The following is a 19946-nucleotide window of genomic DNA, read 5'->3' on the forward strand; positions in this document are numbered from 1 at the left end:
CCCCGCCGCGCCGCCGCCGCCCGCCCCGCAGCCCCGCAGCCCCGCACCGCGCCGCTCGGGCCCCGGCGACAGCCGCGGTGCAGTAAGTTGGCAGGAGAGCGTCCCCTCCGTCCTCGCCTCCCCCGCACCTTTTGAACTTGTTGCTGCTTGCTCGGCTTGCCTGCGCCTGGCTTTTGGAAGGTGAAAAGGAGGAGGGAAGCACGGAGGGATGGGGGAAGGGGAAAAAGAGCTCGCTTGAGCTTTATTTATGCTCCCTCAGCGCCTCGGATCCGGCTGCTCGCGAGCTGCCCTCTCTGCTTTCCCCTTTCCTGGTGCACAGCGAGGAGAAAGTCTCTATGCAACTCAGCCCCGGCGCGCACTTGGCCAGGTATGTACCACCGGCGAGGCGCGTTCTTCGCCGAGGCAGACGCTGCTGCCGCCGCCGCGGCGGCGGCTGCCAGCTCCCGGGCTCCGTAACTGTCACACTGCACCTGAGCTGAACTTGAAAAGAGAGTGAAGGGGCGATTGGGCGAACGCTTTTGGCAGACGCAAGGGGTGCTTGTAGACCAGGGGGAGGAGGATCTGTCTCAACGCCCCCCACCGTGCCGACCGAGCAGCACCTCCATCTCTGCAAATACGGCCCAAGGAGTCCAAGCGGCGACCAGACTCCCAAAGAAACGTGGGGCAGCGGCTGTGCCTGCACCTGGGAAGCTACAACAGGTCGCCTTTTTTGAGACTGCTTTGGCGGGAAGGGCTCCTTGGACAGGGAAGGTTTGAAAGAGCTGAAAGGGAAGGTGGAAGGGTTCACCACTAAGTGACTGCCCTTGGTTTTCTCTACCTTAAACGACGCATACTGACCCCACGGTATCCAGACTGTGTCGGGGAGAAACCAGAGACACCTGTTTGAAGAAATTGCTGCATCTAAAGTCACCTGTATACTTATTTGTACCAGGACTGGCCTGGTCCGACTGCTGGAAAAGGTTTGGTCAGGTTGTGTTGGTCGTGATTGTCAGGACATCGTATTTTCCAAATACCTGTCTTTGAGGGCAACTTGCCCTTCTGAGAACTGTGATTTCACCAGGATTCCCACCTTGGAATAAGAGTGACACCTCCGGACCACGTTTCTCTGTAGTGTTTGTTTGACGAGGGGAACTGGGTGATTGTGGCTACTCTGACCCATTAGGAGGCCTCATTGCCCTTGGTGCCTCCACTTCAAGAAGCCATGGCGGCGGGGGTAGCAGCATGGCTGCCGTTTGCAAGGGCAGCGGCCATCGGGTGGATGCCTGTGGCCTCGGGGCCCATGCCAGCTCCCCCAAGGCAGGAGAGAAAAAGGACTCAGGATGCTCTGATTGTGCTGAACGTGAGTGGCACCCGTTTCCAAACATGGCAGGACACCCTGGAACGATATCCAGACACACTGCTGGGCAGTTCCGAGAGGGACTTTTTCTACCATCCAGAGACTCAGCAGTATTTTTTTGACCGTGACCCCGACATCTTCCGCCATATCCTGAATTTCTACCGCACCGGGAAGCTCCACTACCCTCGCCATGAGTGCATCTCTGCTTATGATGAAGAGCTGGCCTTCTTCGGCCTCATCCCAGAAATTATTGGCGACTGCTGTTATGAGGAGTACAAGGATCGCAGGCGAGAGAATGCGGAGCGTCTCCAGGATGATGCTGACACCGACAACACTGGGGAGAGCGCGCTGCCCACCATGACTGCCCGGCAGAAGGTCTGGCGGGCCTTTGAGAACCCCCACACCAGCACCATGGCCTTGGTGTTCTACTATGTCACCGGGTTCTTCATTGCCGTCTCCGTCATCGCTAATGTGGTGGAAACCGTGCCATGTGGGTCTAGCCCAGGCCACATCAAGGAGCTGCCCTGTGGGGAGCGGTATGCAGTGGCCTTCTTCTGCCTGGACACGGCCTGCGTCATGATCTTCACAGTTGAGTACTTGCTTCGCCTGGCTGCGGCACCAAGTCGTTACCGTTTTGTGCGCAGTGTCATGAGCATCATCGATGTGGTGGCCATCCTGCCTTATTACATTGGGCTAGTGATGACAGACAATGAGGATGTCAGCGGAGCCTTTGTCACCCTCCGCGTCTTCCGGGTCTTCCGGATCTTTAAGTTTTCCCGCCACTCGCAAGGCCTGCGCATCCTGGGGTACACGCTGAAGAGTTGCGCCTCAGAGCTGGGCTTCTTGCTCTTTTCGCTTACCATGGCTATCATCATTTTCGCTACAGTTATGTTCTACGCAGAGAAGGGGTCTTCGGCCAGCAAGTTCACCAGCATCCCTGCTGCCTTCTGGTATACCATCGTCACCATGACAACACTAGGGTAGGTGCCATCAAGGGAAATGGGATGGAGGTTGGATACGTGTGAGGTGACTATGGACCCATTAAAGTTATGAAATAAATTAGAGGAACTATTGTTTTCCCCTTTCCTAAATGGGTTTAAGAAAGCATTACGGTTTTGCAGAACTCTTTTGATCTAAATGGGCATGACATAGAGATTGAAGTACTTAGGGAGTTGCTTGCTGGCAGATGTTGACTATTGATGCCTGAAAGGGATAAATACAACAAAGACATTTTAGAATTCCTGAATATAGGGAAAGATTATTAATATTATATGTACAAATACATAAAAAATAATGAAATTGAAAAACAAAATTTGTGCCCCAATAAAGTTATGAATATGCACAATATATATTGAAGTGCCTGGAGAGTGTGTCAGTGTATTCAAATGAAAGTTTCCATGTATATTTGAAGTATTATTTTCATATGAATACATACTTTTGGCATACATTTTCCCTCTAAGAACCATAGTTATTTTACATTTTAAAATATAGATTATACATATCATTATCGAAGGATTTGGTAATCTATATGTGCATATTCATATATATGCACTTTTATTATGGCTGCTAAGTTATTCAGTTTTTGAATGTCAGGGCTGAAACTGATCAACTCTACAAAATGCAATGGAATGGTATTTGAAACATATTCAAGACTCTTAAGTTCATAATTTCAAGTAAAAAGAAGCAAATGACTGTCATCCACACATTTTTTTAGAAACTACAGATCCCATCAGCCAGTGGGTCCAGGACCATTAAACACATGAAGAATATAGAGCGGTGTCTGGTGAGATTGATGGTCACCAAGGGCTGGTTGCATTGTAGAATATTGTGCATTCTGATTTTCTCCTAGCATTCTTTTGTGCATTCTTTAATTTGGGGATAATGGTGTTTTGCAAGCAAAGGGGCATATTCCGAATGAATGTTTTTTTAAAACAAATGTTCAGCAAGAATTAAGATTTTTCTTAGATTGTAGAAAAATGGAGAGGTATTAAATGATTAATAATGTTAATCAAACTGCAGAAAAGTAGCAGCATTTACATATTAGAGAATCTAATAAAATAAGATGGTTAGAGCCTTTTACTTTTATGAGTCCTGAGACAAGCCAAGTAGTAATAGTGCCCTTTCTTTAGCTTTATGCTGCTTTTCTTGCATAGTTAATCAGTTCAGTAGGGATTTGGTAATGGCTATGAGAAAAAAGTTATCCCCAAGGCTGCTTTTTAAGTTTTGTGTTTCTGTCTAATTTAATTGCCTTCTTTAAATGACAATGTGTTTAAAATCAACCTAATTTTATTAGACATCTTGTGTTGAACAGATTCTCTCCTGTTGTCATATGGCCAACTAATGGAATATTTTATATGTGAAGAATTTTTGGCTAAGTTAAGTAAGAAATTATGGTAAAGTAAAATACAAAAACTTACGGTTTTGATTTAGTCTCACATATTTTTTGAAGACCTACTGGTACAATTTCCAAAATGAATCAGTGAAAATTCATAGTCTACTGCTTAGATGTCTCTTTTATCCTGTTGGTTATTTTGTGATAATTTTAGAGAAAGATTCAAAACACCTTATCAGTGTAGATGTTTACTTCTTATCAAAGAAGAATATATATATTGGTCTTGTTGTCTTTTTGGCATTTGAAATCTTTATTAAGGGTAATTGGATGGTACAAATTAGTATAGGACATCAAATTAGAAATACATATGTAGAAAAAAGAGGACTTTGTGTTAAGAGGCAATAAAGTAATAAATATCAAAAGGAAATATATTTTTAAAAATTTGGTGACAATGGCAATGTTTTTCATAAAATATCAGTGAATCCTTTTAATACTATATACTGTCTATATGATTGAATATAGGTATTATTATAATAAATGTTAATGAGATTCTAATTTCATCTAGCTAGATGTTCTCTTCTAGACATAAGAAGTTAGTATTATTTTAAAATTTGTTTCCTGGAGTGACTTTCAAATTTTTATTTTATTTTGAAAGTTATTTTTGTGTATAAGGGAAAAAATGAGGAAATGTTAAGCATTAATAACTTTTTTATTATATAAATAAAATGCTAATAAGCATCTACTTTTTGAAATGATGTAAGAAATTGAATCATGGTGCCTAAGTAAAATCTATGAAATGGATTTAGTTCCCATGTTCTGTATGTAAGTGGATTAGAAAAATTAAATATACACTTTCTTGGAACTTGGAAGCAAAATGGGAGTAACTTTTAAGACTTAAGATTCACTGAAGTTGAAAAGTTTAATTTTCAGGAATTAAGCTAGTTAATGAGCCTGATGGAATATAGCAGTCATACTTTTAAGATATAGAAATGTTGATACAATCAAAATACAACCCATTTTTTTTGGAAAAAAATGTGAACATTTAACAAAGCATATGCTTTATAATATAGCATAGTTTCTTAGGAAAATGTCTTCAGTTTCTCATCAAAATATAATTAAATGAATTTATTTTCCTGGAGAAATAGATTTTTTTTTTAAATCCTGCCTTTTCAGTGTCTTATCTTTGGTTGCATTGTGACTCAACAGCTTTAGTTAAGAATAGAAAATGTTCAACAAAAGCCATTGCCTGAATTTATTTTTGACTCAGTAGTTTTATACTTATAAACTGAAGTGTAAGGTATAAACTTTCTGTAAAATATGCAGTAGTTAAATTAAAGCTAATAGCAAGCTGTGTCTGATAGATGACCAAGAATTCCTATTACACTTTCTGAGCTCTTTTTACATGGCTATTATTTTTAATGGAGTTAATGTTCATCAATTGATGATAATAGGAGTGAAAATGGAATCCTAAATCGTGGTTATCAAAAGTTGTAGCTCATATAAACATTACCCATGAGAGGAAATAGCCAAGAGCTTTGTAACTCAAAACTGGCAGAATTATCTGCTCCCTTTCAGGTCATTTTAGACAATACTCAGCTGGTATTTTTGGTCTGAAGAAATGAGTGGGTTTATCTTAGAACTATTGTGCATTCATCTAATCATTTTTGTGCTCCCTGACTTAACCAAGCTTATTATATAAGTAATTATTTAATTTGTCAGTAAAACTAATGCTTTAAAATATAATTTTCAGTCTACCTATTTCCTATTAGTTAAAGTAGGAAACATCAAAAGCATAATTTAAAAAAGTCAATAAAAGCAATAATGACAGAAGTTTTAAAACACTGTTCAGATTGAGTGGTCATACATGTCTGATCCTCGATTCCATTCTTTCTTTCTGTGTATATTTATTGACCTGCATTAAGCCCTGATTACACTTTTATTCCCCTACCTCCCTCCTTTCCTTAGTGTAAACTCTAATTACTGCCTTGGGAGAAAAAGAACTTGAAACCCCTCTTTTGTCCTAATGACCTTTGGGAAATAGCATCCAGTGCTTATTTGCTTATTTTTCATTCAGGTGGGAGTACTTAAATGTTGCCAAATTCAGGACATTTCCAAATGTTCACCAATAGTAAAAAACTATGTTGTAAAAGTATATTTAACAAGGTCCAGCATCAGTTTACATTGTACCTCAGGTTCATTCGTGACTTCTGAGTGAGAAGTGGTGCCAGGTGACACGTGAAATGGTTTGAGGAGCTTTTATGTCAGGCAATGTCTGCATTCTTGGCCATGATTACCAATCATTTAGGTCCTTTTTTAAAAAACAGATCGTATTCCTCATGACATAAAACTTAACTTGAGAAGTGTCATGTCTGCGATCCATACCACCTCTTTAATTTTAAAACAAAGTTGTTTCCATGAAGTTTCAATACAGGAAAGAAGGCTACCACATGGCATTTCTGTAAAGTTCATGTTTAGAATGAAACTTTATGATTTAACTACATAAATCGCATTCTGATTTCTGAACAAATCTGGGAAAACAAAGAGTTCATTTATAGTGTACATTCATCAGAAACAAATATGGTAGAATTACATCTGTACTCTCAGAAAAAGCTTAGTGTAGTTGTCTATTTATAAGACTCTCAAACACCAGCTCTATAATATTTCAATTTTGATAGGTTTGGTAAATTGTGATTTAAAAAAAAAACAAAAAAAGCAAAATAGTTTTTCATTGCAATTTTTCTAACAAGATATCAGGGAAATTCCCCCTTTTAGAATGGCATAATTGGGGCAGGGTTTTAGATATATAATATGTGCTATATGTTATATTTTATATAACATACAAGTATGTTATAAATATCATATACAACAAATAAATATATGTTATATATTTTATAATATAAACATATGTATGTTGCATGACATATATGTGCTATAAAATATATGTTATTAAAAAGAACAAACTTTTAAATATCTTCCTATTCATCTCTATTCTGACTGCATAACTTTGGGGAATGTTGGGAGTATGTATATCTTGCAGAATCATTTATGTAGAGACTTTTGTTTTACCCAGTTATTATTGATAATGATGGAATTCTTTTCTCCTGGCCAGCATCTTACATAAATGTTGCTAACATGCTAATCAAATATATCTTTACAAGGTGGAAGGTACCTTTTATCTTTCTGTTGAAGAGCCATCCTCTATGAGTAACATTCATTTTTATTTTGGCATACTACCACCTATTTTTATAAAGTTCTTTATAGAACATGTTCATTGATGGGAGTCAAAAATGAACTTTTAAAGAAATGTAGAAAAATGTGATATATATCCCTTTTTTAGCATTACAGGTAACAAAATCTTAAGAGTCTTTAGTTTGTTTTAGTCATCATTTGAATTAAAGACAATATTTGACATGACATATGTATTTTTAAAATGTGTATATTTTTAATATACACATTTTAAAAATGTGTGCATCTTAATTTTTTACACGCATTTACGTGGTTGCCAGACAGAGGTATGTCAGGAAGAGATAATATGTGTCCTCTTAGTACAGTATGCTAGAGAAGTGGCCATTTTCCAAATTTCAGTGGGTCTATTAAATTCTTTTAGAATTTCCCTTTAGACTACAGATTGACTTAGCCTTATTTTATTTGGATAGTTACTTCATTTAATTCTAATTCATGTATTTTGTATTTGTGTAAAGCTTTCTCCCAATTATACTCATCTGTAAAAACGAGTTAATGAAATTCACATTCCTTATTACTGAATTTCTGAATGCCTGGTGAAAGGAAACTTAGCTGTTATTTATTTAAAATCCATCATTTTCCACATGCAAGATATTGTTTGTGGGTTGCTCATAGTTATAAAATGAAATAGCAACAGGATTTTATGAAATTTCATTTTTTTACTTATTTTTTGAAGACCTTAAAACATTATCTAGGAATGTGCAATAATAACTGTCTGGGGGCTACTGCTGATGCTACAGGGATTTTAAAAAAGGAGTATATTTGCTCTTTATTCCATTAATAAAATACATTTCTCTCTAGCTCTACTCTCTGCGACTCACTCCACATTCTTCAGTGTCACTCCTAGCTCTGCATTTATTCACACAGCGCTGGGGTTTGTCATGACGGTGTCCCGTTGATGTAACACAACCATGTGTTCTCATCTGGTGAACTGTTAGGCCATGGGGAGTATTTACCTGGCCTGATAGAGAAGAGAGTCAGTCAACCATTTTGCCTAAATTACCTAAATATGAGTTGCCCTGTGGGTCGTTAAAACTCTACAGGTTAACTTGTCTTTCATTGACAGAACAGGAATGGTGAAAATAACATTTACTGAGAAAGAAGTATTATTTTTTTCTCAGAGCTGTGATAATGATTCTCCTTTTTCCTCTACTCTCCATTTGCCTTACATTGTTTTCTGTGTGTGTGTGTGTGTGTGTGTGTGTGTGTGTGTGTGTTTCTCCCACTCGCCCACAGGCTTCCGCAGCTGAATTTGACAGTGTGGGATAAGGTCCGGTACTGAAAAGAGGCCCAGGGATGAAACACCATCTCTATGTTTCCACGCACATTTATTCAGCTCCTTGCTTTGGTAGATTGCACTGGACTCTTTTGCCCTTTCATTTTCTCCTTTGAGAGCCAGCCTTTAACATTGACCTTCTCCATGAAGCCTTCTCCACCCCTTAAGTCTATATCATCTATAGTTGGAATTACTCTTGACATTAGTAAGTGCTATTTTATATATAATTTATGGTTTTACTGCTTGCCTTCGTAACTAGATTGAAAGGCTTTTGAGGTTTGGGTCCATACCTTTTGGGACTTATTACCTACTAGTTTAGTACTTGAATGTGGAGAAATCTGCATGGGTGTGTTGCTGGCCATGGTGTGAGATGAGACCTGAGTACCATGGAGAGCTCCCAGCCAGGGAACCGTGCCATCTCAGCATTAGCAGTAATCTACTAATGTGATATTTTGCTTTGTTCACTGTTAAAAACAATTGAAATTTACTATTTGAACATTTTGTCTTTGAATGTACTACAGCCTACCCTCTTTATTTTTCTCTCTGCAGTAGGGAGGGCTGTGAGACTTCTCCACTCTGATCTGTAACTAATTCTTCTGCAAAGGTTAGGATTAATGGCTGTCGGTAGTTCTTTCCTTAAGCAGTTTGCTTTCTGGTGAGGGCTGGGTAAAGTGCAGATGCCTCTGGGAAGCATATGGAGATATCTTATAATGTAAGTGAATCAACACAGGAATAAAAGGCCTTCACTTTCAAGCTCAGTTCCCTATCTAAATAAGAACAGCAAGGAGTCCATGAGTCAAAAAGATACTTTGATGGCACTTTGTGACACGAAAGGTGTTCTGTCTCTTGCCCAGTAGACACAAGCTGGCACTTTATTCAGTCATTTATGAATAAAATGGAATTGTTTAAAAATAGTAAATTATTGTCCGTAAATGGCATATAAGGTAAATATGGCTTCTCTCGGGAAAAAGTTCCTGTTCTGAGCAATTAAAAGGCAGGTATACAAAACGTAAATATATGTGTGAATACGTATCCTGGTATGGTGCCGTGCATTTTTCAGTGGGAATTTTGACAAGTCTGTATGTAAAGAAAGTTGAATCATAATAAGTGTGAGGTGAACAGGGAGTGATTTATCAGAAGCTAATACTGAGAAAAAAATAACATTGAAAGAGTCGGATGACAGCTGAAATAATGTCAAATAGAATGGGAAGATTTTGTTCTAAAAGTAAAAGGTCTTGTCTTCTTTGCCCTGATGTGGACCTCATTCTTCCATCTTCCTCATTTTCTTCACTTTTTATTAGTATTATTTTTAATAGCAGTAACACGCTTTTGGAAACCCAAAGTTTTCCCTGTAGCACATACTCTCAGGAAATCAAAGTGTGAAGCATAGAGCTCAATTCAATTGAACGCGTTTTGTTGATCAGTTACTTCCTGCTATGGACCACAATAGTAAACATAGTTACAAACTTCCTGACCTTAAGAACTATGTACTCTAGTCAGAGAGGCAGAAGAAAAACCCATAAATATATAATGCCAAGTAGTGGTGGCTGCTACAAGGAGAATAAATCAGGGTAAGAAGTATATTATTTTGAAAAGGGGACAGACAAGGCCCTTTCCAAGGGGACTATTTAAGCTGACGGCTAACTGAAAGGAGTGATGGAAATCCTGTGCATATCTGCATGAACAGCTTTAGAGGAAGAGAGCAAAGAAGTACAAAGCCCTGAAGACAGGAGGAGGCTTGGTGTATTCCACCTGAGCCCGCTGCAATTGAAGCAAAGGGAGAGAGAGGCAGGCTTAGTAGCAAACGCTATTTGAAAGGTAGTCAAGACAAGATGACGTAGGGTATTGTAGACCATAATAAATCCTTCTGGTATCATTCAAGACTAATGGGGAGATATTGGAGCGTTATGAGCATGATAGAGATCGAATATGATTTCTGTGTTAAAATGAGCACAGGCTCTGAAACGTTTAAATGTTTTTCAATGGCCATTTTAACATTAATATCTTCACGATGTTTAAATCCTCATTCTTTGTTAGATTTATTATACTTACCTTAACTTAAAATTTATGTACAGTTTGATTCATGAGACTTTCCAGAAAAATGGAGTATTTTCTAAGAATGCATGATTAAATTATACCTGCCTGACAAAAATAAAACTAGTTCAAATGAAAAAATGAATTTTAGCTGAAAAGACAAAAGTGGTTCTCAGTTGATATGGAGCTATTTGGAAAATGACTGGGGATTATTATTTATTTTGGATATAGACTTACAGTTATCATTTCTAATGCTGATGTTCAAGAATATCACATATGCTTTGGATTCTATTTAAAGAATTTTTATTCCTTTTTTTTTTTTTTTTACACATTGCAGTAGGTACATATATATCCTATTCAGGTGTTTTGTTGTATTTGTGAGTTTGTAAGAAAAAATGGTTTACATGTGTTGAAATCTGAAAATTGCCTGGAGGGTGTATATTTTTAAACCCAAACTAAATTTGGACCATGTGGATAGCCAATATAATAAACGAAAACTTACAGAGGCGGTGATTAGGTAAGAATCACCATGCTGGAGAGTAAAGCACAATCATGATTGGATAATTGGAGAGAACTTGTGTTGGAAGAACAAGAATTGGATTAACAGCATAAAAATACAGAAAAAAAATGACCTGTGCTTGCCAGATGAGTAACTTGTGAAAATAGTTCTTGAATTTAAGGGAATTCAGTGTGGCTTCTCAATTTAGCATTCTATTTCCATGAAAACATTTGCCCTTCAGATAATTCTCCATCCTAACCAATAGTTTATCCCAGAGGCTTGATTTCTGGTGGAACAACCTGGGATTTACGAGGGCCATCATGAAGGAAAAAGTCCTGGTCTTCCCTGTCCTTTGCATGTGTTGAAGTTGATGCCAATTACACACTCATAATTAGTATCCTTTGTTAATTTTGAATGTGGACTTGTTTTTTTTTCTTTCATCTTGCTACAGAAATTGAAGCTAAATATATGGAAATATTTAATTAGTTTCAGCTATGTGTTTGAACTTAAGGCCAACCCTATCCAAGCCGATAATATGAAAAACATCAAATCAAAAATATCTCACAAGGCTGGGGGTTACTCATTCTTGTGAAATTAAGGTTAAGGTTTGGAGTTGAAAATCAAACGGTTTTCTGGTATTTTACAGTATTTTGTATAAGTTTTTGAAAACATCTACAACCAAGAAAGTATTCACATATTCTGCATTCATATTGTATAGTTTATCAGAATATTACTGTGGTTAGAAAAGTATGCTAATTTCAAGGCATATCATAGGCATTCAAAGATATACATCACTGTAAAATACGATATATGGATAAATGTCAAGAGGAAATTACTTTCATTTCAGGAAAGCCTTTTTAATATTTTTAAAGTTTTTCAGTTACAATCCACATACAATATTGTATTAGTTTCAGGTGTACAATATAGTGATTAGACATTTATATAACATACAAAGTGATCACCCTGCTAAACCTAGTGCCCATCTGACACCATACATAGTTATTACAATATTATTGAGAGTATTCCTTATGCTACTTTATATCCCTATGACTACTTTGTAACAACCAATTTGTACTTCTTAATCCCTCCCCCTTTTCACCCACCTCCTAACCCCCCTTCCATCTGGCTACCCTCAAAACGTTCTCTGTACCTATGACTTTGTGTCTGTTTTGTTTGTTAGTTTATTTTGTTTATACTCCACATATAAGTGAAATCATATGATATTTTTCTTTCTTTGTCTTACACCACTCAGCACAACACACTCTAGGTCCATCCATGTTGTTGCAGATGGCAAGGTATTTTATTCTTTTTTATGGCTGAGTACTATTCCATTGTATATATGTACCACCTCTCCTTTATCCATTAATTAATTAATGGACACCTAGGTTGCCTCCATATCTTGGCTATTGTAAATAATGCTACAATGAACATATGGATGCACATGTCCTTTCAAAGTAGTGTTTTGTGTTTCTTTGGATAAATACCCAGAAGTGATTACTGGGTCCTTCTTTGTCTCTTGTCACAGCCTTTGTTTTAAAATCTGTATCGTTTTGTATAAATATTCCTACCCCATCTTTTTGTTTTCATTTTCGTGAGATATATTTTTTCATTTTAGGAAATTCTTAATTATGTAAATTAAAATGAATGTTATTTTAATCCTTCATAGATAATCTTGCAAATTTTTATGTTTGCAATAAAAAGCAACTGTTTCAAAAAGCATAATTAACTTAGAGTGTAAATATGTTGATCTGTTTGTCTTTTTTTAATATAGCATTTGTGCTTTGGGTTTTAAAAATTACATGAATTTGATGCAAAATATCAAAAGATAACTAACTATCCTAATAAAAAGAAAAGAAATGTAATTTAGAAAATGGCTATAAACTTCTTACTGGGAATAAAGCACTTTATTCCGGATTGGCATGGTCCTAGTGTAGTGACAAGTGAAGTGTCTATTGATTTTACAAAGGACTTTGTTGTTTTCATGTAAAGAGTCCACCTACCTTCATAATCACCTAAAGGAAAAGTAAGATTATTTTATTTCAAAAACAATTAAAGGAAGGCTTTTGTGTGTGTGTGGTCACGTAGTAAATTGTGGCAATATGTTCTATAATATACTACTTTAAGCCAAACTTTGAGTTAATTACGAAATCACTTTACAGATATTCACATTCCTTTCACTTCTTTTTCCTTGTTATTTTCCACATTATTCAACACCCAGCTTCTGAATCTATACCTATTGTTTTAGATACTACTAAAATATGTGTGAATGTATAATGTATACTCAAATATGCATTTGAGAAGCACAAACACACACAAACATCAATATAAAACGTATGGCTGTGTAAATAAATGTTATACATGTGTGTATATGTATCCTCTCCTTTTTTTTTCTGGGAAGACACAGAATGAACTATTGATGATAATGCTTATAAGAAGTTTGGGTATGTGGGAGGTATAAAGAATAATTTCGTATTTCATTTTGTACCTTTTTGTACTAAAAAAAAATTTTTTTTCCATGAGTCTACAGAACTTTTGTTAAAAGAGGACTCTGTGGTGACATATGGGACTTTTTCTCTTTGTATTTTTCTATATAAAAACTCTATCAGATGTTATTTAAAATCAGATCCCTTGTCCTACAATAGTCCTTTGATGATTTCCTCAAAAAGATCCTAAATATATAGGGGAATAGATTAGAGATGACCTGGACATAAATACCAGCTGTGTGACAATGGTCAAGTTATTTAAACTCAGTGTACCTGAGATTACCCATCTGTAAAAAAAATGGGTGAGCAATACCTACCTCATAGGACTTGTATGGAAATTAAATATAAGTACGTGAAATTCTTAGAACATTACCTCCAATATAGGTGCTATGTGAAAGATTGCTACTATATTATTATTATTAAATATCTGATATTAAAATAATGTTAAATATGATATTTTTTTCTTGTAAAGGCAAAAGTAGCAAAGGAGCAGGAGGTAACTTTGGGAGGTGACGGATATGTCCATGGCCTTGATGGTGGTGGTGATTTTCATGGATGTATACTTATCCCCAAACTCATGAAATGTAGACATTAAATATGTACAGCTGGAGAGAGAGAGAGAGAGAGAGGGAGNNNNGAGAGAGAGAGAGAGAGAGAGAGAGAGAGAGAGAGAGAGAGAGAGAGAGAGAGAGAAAAGGAAAGACTCTGCATAAACCAGAAATATTATGGAAGGGAAAAACAAGAGAAGCCTGTAGCGTATCATTCAGTAGACAACTAGGCAGGAAATGATTGTCGAAGATGAAGAGTTATTGATTGAAAATACGTGTTAAATCAAGAGTTATTTTCTATTTAGAAACTTGGAATTTTGAGTCACCATACCAAACTTTTTGTTCTTGAAAATTCAATAGTTAATCAATTTGGATTACCAAATTATAAAAATCCTGTCTTTGGTAAACTTGTTTTGAAATTATATAGTTAATCATTCCTTTATTATTATTTACTCTGCCAATTTTTAAAGAGGATTTGAACCAATTCACTGTCAAATGAACCTCAAAGATTAAATAAACTAGTGCAAGTATTAAAGATAAAAGGGAAATGATGAAGAATAAAAATTAAGCTAACTAGAGCATTACTGAGCATAAAATCCTCTCTGAATTTCCTGGCAGCTAAAGAAAAGAAAGAAAGTGTAGCATTTTTTACAGCTCTGTTTATCCAAGAAAGGAAGTTATCCCACTGCCTGAAGAATTTTTAAAGAAAAGTAAAGCAGGTTTTCCACTAACATAATGAACAGTGTCTATGCCAATATTTTCACAAAAGATTTAGAACTATTTTTGGTTCTGGCCATAAAGTATATAAATTTTTATAATGTAAATACATAATAATATTGGAAGAATGTAAAGGCCTTTTCATAGAAAATATAAATGATTTGATCAAAATATATAACTTCCAGATAATTACAAAATTCATATATACAGTTGATTGAGCAAATTCTTAGTGTGGCCTGAAGACCGCCAGAATTAGGATCATCTGGGATATTTATTAACAATGCAGATTGTTGGCATTTACCTTAAACAACTGAAATAGTTTCTGGAGGTAGGAACTGTGACAACTGTATTTTTATTTCTCACATCAAATTTTAAGAACCTCTGATCTAGAAGGATGTATGTTGAGCCAATCTCTACTATTATCATCTTGGAATATTGCTGACCTTGAGCTGAAATTTTGACAGGAGGTAAAAACAAACCATTTAAAATAATGATCTAGACAAAGTAGCTAACGTGGTAGTTTTCCGTATTAACGAATATATAAATGTAGACAGAAATTCAATAATCTTGAATATAGATGATAAACTGATTCTTTATTGCAAAAGCCCTATCCTATCTTGTGCTAAGAATAAGGTTTTCATGGATGATAACCTAGTGATCTGGAGAGCAACTGGAAAAAAATGACACAACTGTTTCCTTTTGGGGATTTTAAAGTTACTGATTTCCTAACACTGTGGTGGACAGGTGGGCTGAGCTTCCTTAGTGCAGGCACAAGGTAACTGACCAGTTAATCATAATGAAAATAAACATGGAGTTTTAGATCAGAGCTTCAGAAGAGGGGAAGAGCTTAAGAGAAACAAAACAGCGCTGTGTCAGTACATGGACAAAATCTCATGAGACGAGAATTTTCTTGGGGTAAATTTTCTTTTCTCGTTTTTCTCTTTTATTTGCTTCTCTACGAGTATAAGCAGAAAGTTAACTTTAAAAGGATTTGCTTTCCAAAGAGGATACTTTTTAATCACATATTAAGGATTTCAACTGTGGAGGACCTGAAGGTAGAAACCAAATTATTGATGGATTCTTAGATTATAATTGAGCATAAGGGAAGTTTGATGTAAAAATACACTGAATGGCTGATTTGATGTTGAGTTTTGTTTTTGTTTGTTTGTTTGTTTGTTTTTTTAGCTGAGCCATCCTGCCACATGTTGACAGCTCAGTGGCAGCTCAGCTTGGTCCGGGACTCGAACCGCTGTTGCTCAGAGGTTGCACTCTTGAGTGAGCTCTTAACCAACTAAGCCACTCAGCTGGCCCAATGTTGAGCTTTATAATTGGCTTTCCATGGCCATTAGACTGTCCAAAATTAAGGATGCCATAAGCCTTTCCAACAATGTCTAAGTACAAAGAGAACCATCTTGTGAAAGGTTGATTGACAATATGGCTAGGAATTGAAATTTACTCCCTGCCTTGGACAATGCTCTCTCATTAGCTGTGGTCAAAGGATTTGGGGTCACCAAGTTTGGTAAAATTGGAAACCTATAGTCAAAAGTTGTGATTCAATCATGAAAGTCCTGATAAATATACTCTCATGCCAACTGAAGTGTTCCCTCCTTAGTGTTAAGATCAGCAGGCCTGACCTGCCATTTTGAAATCTTGGTTTGAAGTGAGATTAGTTAGATGATACAGGTTTATCCCACATCAGATAAATAGGAAAAGAGAGTCTCATAAACCCTCTGGAATTCCTCTCTCCATGTACAGAATATATATGGAGGTGTGTGTGTGTGTGTGTGTGTGTGTGTGTGTGTGTGNAGAGAGAGAGAGAGAGAGAGAGAGAGAGAGAGAGAGAGAGAGATGGGGAGATGTGTAAAGATATAATCTGACTCTTATAACAGAGCAGGAGTCCAAATTTATGGGGCCTCTGCTTTGTGGCAGCCTCCCCCAACCCCATAGACATAAACAGTGTTATTTTTTCAAACCACACATCTGCTGCCCCCCTTTCTTTGCCGCATTTCGATCCCCACTGGCAAGAGAGATAAATGAAAATAAGCTAAATAGTTAGCTAATAAAATGGGAGAGGTGAAACCAAATTAAGGCCATTCCACTAAAAACATGTTTAAGTTCAAACAGCTAGAACTAACATTAAAAAATCAGGCACTTCTAGCTAAAATAAAAGCTGGAACCCAAAACAATAGAACATGTTTGGAGAACCATGTCTGAACTTTGGTATGAAGTTCTTCTAGAGAATATCAGAGAAAATTCAGTAACAAAAAATCCATGCCCCTGATTAGGTATGCCAGTAAAGAACCTTCTGCTGCTTCTACTAAAGATTTGAGCCTTGAGCCACAAAATAAACAAGCCCTCTTATCTTCCTGCACAAACCATCAGTGGGTTAGCCACAGCAGCCGTCCTTTCCTGCACCTTAGGCCAGACAGAAACATCCATCAATTACCTGTGCTTCGAAGTTCTCACTGCTATTGAAATCTGTAATATTAAAAACAAAATGGCTTTTGAACTTTTAATCCAAGATATGTTTTAAACGCATGGTTAGAGGACTCTCTTTTATTGAAGAGCTAGACATCCATTTTACATAAGTTAATTTGTTTCTAAGCCTATATTGTATTTCTGGTTTTTTGTACTATCCCTAGGAACCAAATAAGAAAAAAAAAACACCTATAGATCTGTAATGCCCTACTGTTGTGTTCAGGGGAACTCAATATGCCTGCTGACAAAATTGCTCTCCTCAAAGAACCTCAGACTTGAGTTGAAATCTCCCCTGTAGATTTTATAACAAAGCTTTGCAGATCACAGACGCTGAATAAAGTTGTTTTTTTACTATAGAATTAAAATTAAAGGTCCAACCCATTTTAGAAACTTATATCAATCACAATACATGACTTTCTAGCTACTTCTATCTCAGCTACACATCCTCTAACACACAAATATCTACATGCTGACATAAAATTCCCACAGATGAAAAGTTCTTCAGCTCAACATACATGAAAACACATACGTGAAATAAACTTCTAGAGTTTTGGCGTTTTTGAATATGCTGATTGATTCCTCTGTAAAACTCTTTTCCAAATCCTTCTTCATTTTCCTTAAACTTCAAAAGAAATCCCCTACATTTGTGTATTATTTCTCTCAACTCTGTGCTCTTGGGTCATAGATGTACATATCTATCCTGGTCTATTCACACAATAATGTCCAGATTTGTGCCATCAGGAAATATTATGCCCTTGGTTTTTATAGACAATCAGCATAAGAAATGGCCATATAGAGAATATTTCCAAGTCTAATGCAAAGTCCTTAGACATATAATATTTTCTAGCTATCACATTACTCATTATCCCATATAGTAAGAGCCATGGAAATATATGTTTGTCTTGTATACTAACTCCATTAGAATTTGCATGTTTCCTGTATAACTGATGAGAAGAATTCTCAGGCACATCCAGAGCCACCAGTAATGGGTGCCATGACCGATTAATGATGTTAGTCAGCCATAGAGGGGGACAGAGGAGGGTTTTCTTACCTGGCACCAGCCAAGTCTCCGCAGCAGAAAAATACAGAGCAGAGCAGATTCTGGGCACAGCGTATAGATTCATCTGGCTTCACATGTCTGTTGAATGTTGCCTGAACAAAAATCTGGAATCTCTTGTCACTTTTTGAATCCTCATAGATTCTGCTATGAATGGATTTGAAAGTAATTATCATAACACAAATAATAAAGCCTTTACTTCTAAGTTGTATTTGTTCTCATATTTCAATTTTTACTTTTTGAAATGTGTTTTGACCCTCGTAAGTAATCAATAAATATCCACAGAATAAAGAAAAGAATAAGTTGTCTTTCTGAATGCATAAAAATTATATATATATATATATATATATATATATATATATATATATATATCACGTATCATATGGAGAAATAATTCTAGAAGGAGGGTGGAATAGAGATTGAATTTGATGACATCTGAATCTTGTTTTATGGTCTTAACACTTGAGTCCCTCCAAATAATCTGTGATACATGGCATATAACCTTACCTCTCTGTAATACTGTTCCCTGCATCTCTCACCATCACTCTAAGATTGGTGTTTATTAATAACTTGTGTAATTGGTGCCCATTAGGTCTTGCATATAGTTGAACATACCAGAGCACTGGTGTTTCACAGAAACAAATACGATGCCCAGAAACACAGGAAAACAAATGCGCAGCCATATATAAAACCTCTCCAGAAAACCCAGCATCCAGATTTCGTTTAACTCAATTTATCGACTGTTCCTATGTGCCAGGCAATATACTTGGCACTATGAAGAAAAGATAGAAGTATGAGACAACAAGTTCTGTACAGAGCTGGGATTTTAAATCCTGGCTCTTCTCACTGGCTGACTCTACAGAGCCTGGATACAGTTTAAAAATATATTTGTGTTTGTATGATATAAAATGTGTGAGGAACTTTTCAATGCTCTGAAATGAGCTACTGTTTGCCTGAATTGGAAAGAACAAAAGTCACCCATCAATTCTTGTAGTCAAGTTACAGTCTGTGGACTGTACGAAATTACAAGGATATTTGAACATGGTTTTTCTCATATAAGTGCCTTCTTTCCTCTTTTTAGTCCTGTCTTAGTAATGAAGGAAGAAGCACTAGGATTTGCAGGCACGCTAACTTGTGAGCTGATTTGTATACTTGTTGTTTTCCCTTGATTTCTGTTGATAAAACATAATTAACATTTGCTTATTTCCAGATAATTTAAGATCACCTATGTCCATTGTAGTTTTAAATGATGCACAACATACATTGATAAATAAAGCTGTACTGCAATTGAGACTATTATAATATTTGCTCTCTAATATAAATATCTTGTTTCAGAGGGAATTGCATTGAAATATATTAAATGAGTCTTTATTATAAATGTTATAGTTATATTTTGAAAGACCCATTTCTGTTAAGAAAGCAATGAATTTAAATATGACTTCTCAGTTTCCTTTGTGCTTTAGCTCCTTTCGTCCTAATTAAATCCTTTTTGATTTCACCTTGGTTGTTTGTGCCATCGTATTCCATGATGTTTACATAAATTCAATAACATGTTCATAGAGACATTTCAAGGAGGTTTTCAAATGGTAGCTCTTTAGATTCTAAAATCATAGAATCTTGAAACTACAAATTTTCTTGTAGGTCACCTAGTTCAAACATCTGCCAATTGAAACTCTCTCTTTCTAATATATTCTTTATATTTATATGGTCTTCTATGAGCTTTTTTAATAGTCTGTGTAATTGGAAGTTTAAGGCAGCCCATTTTTTTTGCAGCACTACTCGATTTTTGATTTTTGATTTTTAAATTTGAGCTGACATGGACACCTTCCTCTATCACTCATTTATCCAAATTACGTTTTAGAGATTGAACAGAATATGTTTTCCATTTGATATCCTTTCCAGGGCTGTACTTGAAGAGAGTTCTCATGCCCCTCCTTAGGCTT

General features: G+C 36.4%; 2 protein-coding genes across 2 annotated transcripts in view; both read left to right on the forward strand.

Moving 5' to 3' along the window:
* The window catches only part of LOC109396423 (translation initiation factor IF-2-like), a 13975-nt gene extending 13824 nt beyond the window's left edge, over positions 1–151 (forward strand). The window contains exon 3 of the mRNA XM_019668212.1: positions 2–151. Coding sequence (XP_019523757.1) covers positions 2–135 — 134 coding nt within the window. The 3' untranslated portion in view covers positions 136–151. The remainder of the gene's footprint in view (position 1) is intronic.
* Positions 152–980: 829 nt separating this feature from the next.
* Positions 981–19946, forward strand: part of KCND2 (potassium voltage-gated channel subfamily D member 2) — a 483863-nt gene continuing 464897 nt past the window's right edge. The window contains exon 1 of the mRNA XM_019668213.1: positions 981–2316. Coding sequence (XP_019523758.1) covers positions 1202–2316 — 1115 coding nt within the window. The 5' untranslated portion in view covers positions 981–1201. The remainder of the gene's footprint in view (positions 2317–19946) is intronic.

Source organism: Hipposideros armiger, unplaced genomic scaffold, assembly GCF_001890085.2.
Source record: "Hipposideros armiger isolate ML-2016 unplaced genomic scaffold, ASM189008v1 scaffold_521, whole genome shotgun sequence".
NCBI lineage: Eukaryota > Metazoa > Chordata > Mammalia > Chiroptera > Hipposideridae > Hipposideros > Hipposideros armiger.